General features: G+C 35.1%; 1 protein-coding gene across 1 annotated transcript; it reads left to right on the top strand.

The window, feature by feature from the left end:
• Window positions 1–2518: 2518 nt before the first annotated feature.
• Window positions 2519–4622, top strand: LOC149230884 (uncharacterized). Its single transcript, XM_089381446.1, has 3 exons — window positions 2519–3259; window positions 3366–4028; window positions 4143–4622. Exons 1-3 carry the CDS (start codon window positions 2519–2521, stop codon window positions 4620–4622), a joined length of 1884 nt encoding a protein of 627 aa, XP_089237572.1.
• Window positions 4623–4963: the final 341 nt, after the last annotated feature.

The raw sequence follows: 4963 nt of genomic DNA on the forward strand, positions 1-4963 counted from the left end.
CACTAATGTAGGGTGTCCCCCAAGAACATGAGATTACATAAAAAACTTTCATATTAGTAGTGTCCACTAGAACTTTTATAAATCTCAAGGAGCTTCTAATGGTGTTAATGGGCCTAAAGGTAGAAGGAACCTTATGTTTCCTCATGATCATAGCAATCTTGTTTGTGGTCTATTGAATAAAAAGAAGATATACTCCTAAATTCGATCTTTACAGTCTTTTTTAATTATAAACTCTTTGCAATTAAATTATTAATCATCATAATTTCCAAAAATATATATAATGTTATTTTCAGAAAACTAAATATAGTTATTTTTATCAATGAAATAATTCAGTTTACTTTAAATTCGATTTTGTTATTGAAAATCTGTCCCTCCAATCTCAAATATTTTAGGTCTAGAATTCAAAGCTCCAAAGCTTTTTTTCCATACATTTTTCATGATTAAAGTCATGAATTTGATATTGATTTTAAATTTGATCATACCTTTATTCGATATCATTAAATAACCTTTCATAAATAAAATTATGAATTTGATCTTCATTTTAAAGTTAATCATCACTTTAGTCAATATCATTGAATAATATTAACTATTTTAATTTTATAATTGATTAGGACTTTAATAATATTAGCTAAAATTATAATCATGTTTAAATTAAGGATCAAAGTCATGATTTTAATTATTAAAAATGTCTTAAGAAAAAGTCTTTTAAATTTTAAATTTTAAATTTATTAATATTAAAAGATGATTATATTTATCATACACTTAATTTATTTTAAATTTAATCATAATTGAATTTAAAATTTTTTAAAAATAATTATATTTTAAAAGCAGAATAAAATTAAAAAAAATGTTAATAATTTTTTTTAGTGGGACTATATCTTCATCATTTCTAACATTTCACATGAACACAGAAATGCTAATATTTTAATTTGAATAATTAATTTTATTTAATTTTTTCAAATTAAAATAATTTAAATTTTTTATTACGATAAATGAAAAATAATTTAAAATTTTATGTGTATCTCACACTCATATCTCTTATTATATTAAATTGTAGAAATTTCAAATTAAAAAATGTGTTTAAACCAAATTTTTTTTTTTTTTTTATGATAAATGAAAAATAATTTCAAATTTTATGTATATCTCACATTCATGTCTCTTATTATATCAAATTGTAGAAACTTCAAATAAAAAATTGTGTTTAAACCAAACTTTTAAATATTCTTGAAAAAAATAAATAAATGGCATTGTTTCTTATTTTTTCATTCCACGAATAAATATCAAGATTTTTCTTTTTTCAAAATAATCAATTTATTAATTCAAACCATTGTAATTAATTAAAAAATTAATATAATATATATATATATATATACCCAACCAATTTGTTCAAAAATAAGATAGTGTACTAAAATATTTTAGTACATATAAATTATGAACTTTACCATTGGTACCGACTAAGTAGCTAGTGAAGGCAAGTATAAACATTTGCATATAGAAATTCTAAATATACTCAGCAGCCGCACGTATAGATTTAGATGGTAAGAAATGAAAGTTTATTTAATTAAAATGGTTTTCTTTTTATAAAATTTATCACAATATTTAATTCAGAAAATTTATTATTAAAATACAGTTTTAACATTTAATTTTATAAACTAATGCTTTTAATAATTTTATATAAATTAATATTAATATTTTATACAAATTTTAAATTCAATAATCTTAATGTTTATAGTATAAAAAATTTAATTTTTTTAATTTTTTAATTATTATAATTATGAATATTAAAGTTATTTAGTGTGGTGGGGAGGAAGGAACTGAATCCTCGCACCCATATATATATAATTCCACCGATATTATGACATTGACCATATATATATATATATGGAAAAAAATATATATATAGACACACTTACCTGTGATATATATATAATTTAAAGAATAATTTTTTTATTCGATTTGACTGGAAAATAATTTTATGCACTCGAAAACTATCGATAGAACTTCGATTTTGGAACGTATTCATTTACTATCCATTGTACCTGTTACAGAAATGGCAGAAATGGATGGCGAGACAAAATCGTGGAGTGTCCTAATGGATGTAATCCCTTCACGACCCGAAGATAGTTTTTGGAATTCGGTTTCTCCATCCGAACCGCAGATGGAAAGATATATGATACCGTCACAATCCAGATATGGTTGTCGTGAATTGGTTTATCCATGCGGAGACCAGGTGGAGAGTTCCGAGGCAGAGGAGGCCGCGGGCTGCAGTGACAAGGCGACGTTTCCCGAGACAAAAATAAGTTTGTTTGCCCTCAGGCTTGCCATTCTGGAGAAGGCAGCCAGCGGGCTCGGAAAGTTGGCCTTCATCTGGGCCACCGCCGTTCTCCTCGGAGGCTTCGCATCATCTTTAGAAACGGTGGACTTCTGGGTGGTCACCATAATATTGTTGATAGACGGTGCTCGCATCTTCAGCCGAAGCCAAGAGGTGGAGTAGCAACGAGAGACAATGCTAATATCCATGGCAACTCTCAATGACGAAGCTAAACGGCTATGGAGCGGATTTTGCAAATTCTTCAGATGCTTGACCTCAGAAAACAATAAAGAAGATACTGGGGTCGATCAGGATGATTCACAGAAGAGAACTTGGTCAATGTCAAAGGTCGGGATGCTTTTCTTGTTGCAATTGTTGTCGGCTTTGACATGCGTTGGCTTGTCTCTGTATCGGTTAGTAAGGCAGCAATACTACAATGGAGATTCAGGTAGTGATACAAAGAATATGAAAGCAGCTCTCAAAGTTTTCTACGGCCTGTCGTTGGCCGAATCGTTTCTAATTCTTCTGGAGAAAGCCTATTGGCTGTGGAAGATCATTGCAGGGAAGTTGCTGACGGAGGTTAACCGTGAACATGGCTTCAACGATCCTGAGCTCGCCATCGTCCGACGTTTTCTCTATGACATGTATTCGCGGTGTGTCCATGGTAGCATTTTCGATGGTTTAAAGATGCAATTTGTTTCGCACAGCGTAGAGTTGCTGCTCTCCTGCAGTGGCGATGGACAGCTAATGGGTGCGCGAGTGCTGTCGGTGCTTGCAAGCAATGAGAAGTTTGCAGAAAAAACTTTGAGGACAATCGGAACCATGAGAGAAGTGGTGGAGAGGCTGATCGACATGCTGAATTTCAAGAACGATCACGAGGAGGAGATTCGAAAAGCGGCTGCACAAATCATCTCCAAATTGGTGGAAAATAAGCGGAATTGTATTCGAGTGACGGCCATCACTGGGTTCATGGAATCCATAGCCTCTCTACTTTACTCAAACGACTCAAAATCCGGGAGGCTTTGTCTCGCTGGGGCTGACCATACTGAAAAAGTTAGCAGAAGAGCGTTCCAACCGCCATAAACTCAATAGCACCAGAGGACTACTTCCTAAAATTATATCACTCACAGACTTAAAACCCAGCGCGCTCCAACTCCAAATCGAAAGGGACGCCGAGAACCCATTCGCAGTGGAGACGTCAGAGCTCGCTCTGCAAATCGTAAAAAGGCTGGCAAGCACCACAGGCTCGACAGGAAAGGACCTGCGGAAAAGGATCCGGCAGATAGTCTTCGCCATAAGCAATCTCAGAAACGTTCTTCAGTACCCGGAAATCAATCTGCGAATCCTGGCTATCGAGACGTTGACAAGTCTCGCTCGCGAACAGAAGGGCCGTGAGAGCATCGGCGGTACAGGCGGAGTTCTGCGTATTCTCTTCTCTTTCTTTTTGATGGAGACAATAAATAATAACGATGAAAGTGAGAAACTTGTGAAGACGGCAGGAGAAGCTCTGGGTTTTCTTTCACTGGAGACTAATCACAACTGTAAAATAATGATGAATATTAGGCTGGACGGTCACCCGAATTTAATCGCAAGCCTGATCTCCGTGCTGAATGACACCGTTAAAGGTATTCATGCAGCAAGAATTCTTAGGAATCTGCTTGCATACGCAGAGGAAGATGCCATTAAAGTGAGAGAAATCACTGCACTGCAAGCGCAGGTAGAAGATTATATTCGATTCTTAATCTTTCGTTTGTCAATTGAAGGCTTGCCTTGCAGATTGATCTGAAAACAATTTCAAGGGATTATTTACTTCTTTGTGATGTTTTCTCAGGTTCTGAAGTTTGTGAAGGAGGAACATTCATGCAATCATCAGAAGGTGGCCATAAGTTTGAGGGAGAAACATTCATGTGACTATGAAGAAGCGGCCATAAGATGCGAGAATCAGGAAGCAGCCATAGGGCTGGCGGCTGGGTTCTTCACCAAATGGAATTTCGATATCGCGATCAAAGAATTGAGTGGCGTCACAGAGAAATTGTTGCTTAAACTGGTGGAGGTTTTCCAGACTCACCCATATCCATTGAAGATGGTTCCCAATGTCAGGAGATTTAGCATAGAGGTTCTGATAGCTGTTATGGAGAGAGACAAAGGTGCATTAGAGAAGAAATCAGAATTGGCGGGGGCTTTAGAGGAGGCTTTGCAGGGTGTGATGGAGACGACGTCGGACTGGGAAAATTACAGTAAGGGGTTGAGCAGGCACAGCACGTCCACTCGATCCCTCGCAGTGTCTGCCCTGGAATTGCTTCGTAACTAATACATACATGTAGAAGTCTCTGGTCAGTCCGGATCTGATAGCAGACTAAAGAGAGAGAGTTGTAAAATCAGAAAATGTGATACTGTCATATGCTATCGTGAGTCGATCGGGCTGTGGTTCTAGTGCAGCGTTAAATCGATTTTCAGTGGATCTTGGGTTGGTGTCAGAATGCATTCCTGTGACAATTTAGTTGACAGAATAGAATGTTTGATCAGTTTAAGCAGATGTAATTTTATTATATGGATCGTTGGTTGCTGTCAAGATGTATTCGTGTGACAATTTAGTAGACGGAGTAGAATGTTGGATTAGTTTAAGCAGTTGTAATTTTATTATATTAATAT

The sequence above is a fragment of the Pinus tabuliformis genome, chromosome J (genome assembly GCF_031772625.1).
Source record: "Pinus tabuliformis cultivar Carrire ecotype Pingquan chromosome J, CPIR1, whole genome shotgun sequence".
In the NCBI taxonomy this organism is placed as follows: Eukaryota; Viridiplantae; Streptophyta; class Pinopsida; order Pinales; family Pinaceae; genus Pinus; species Pinus tabuliformis.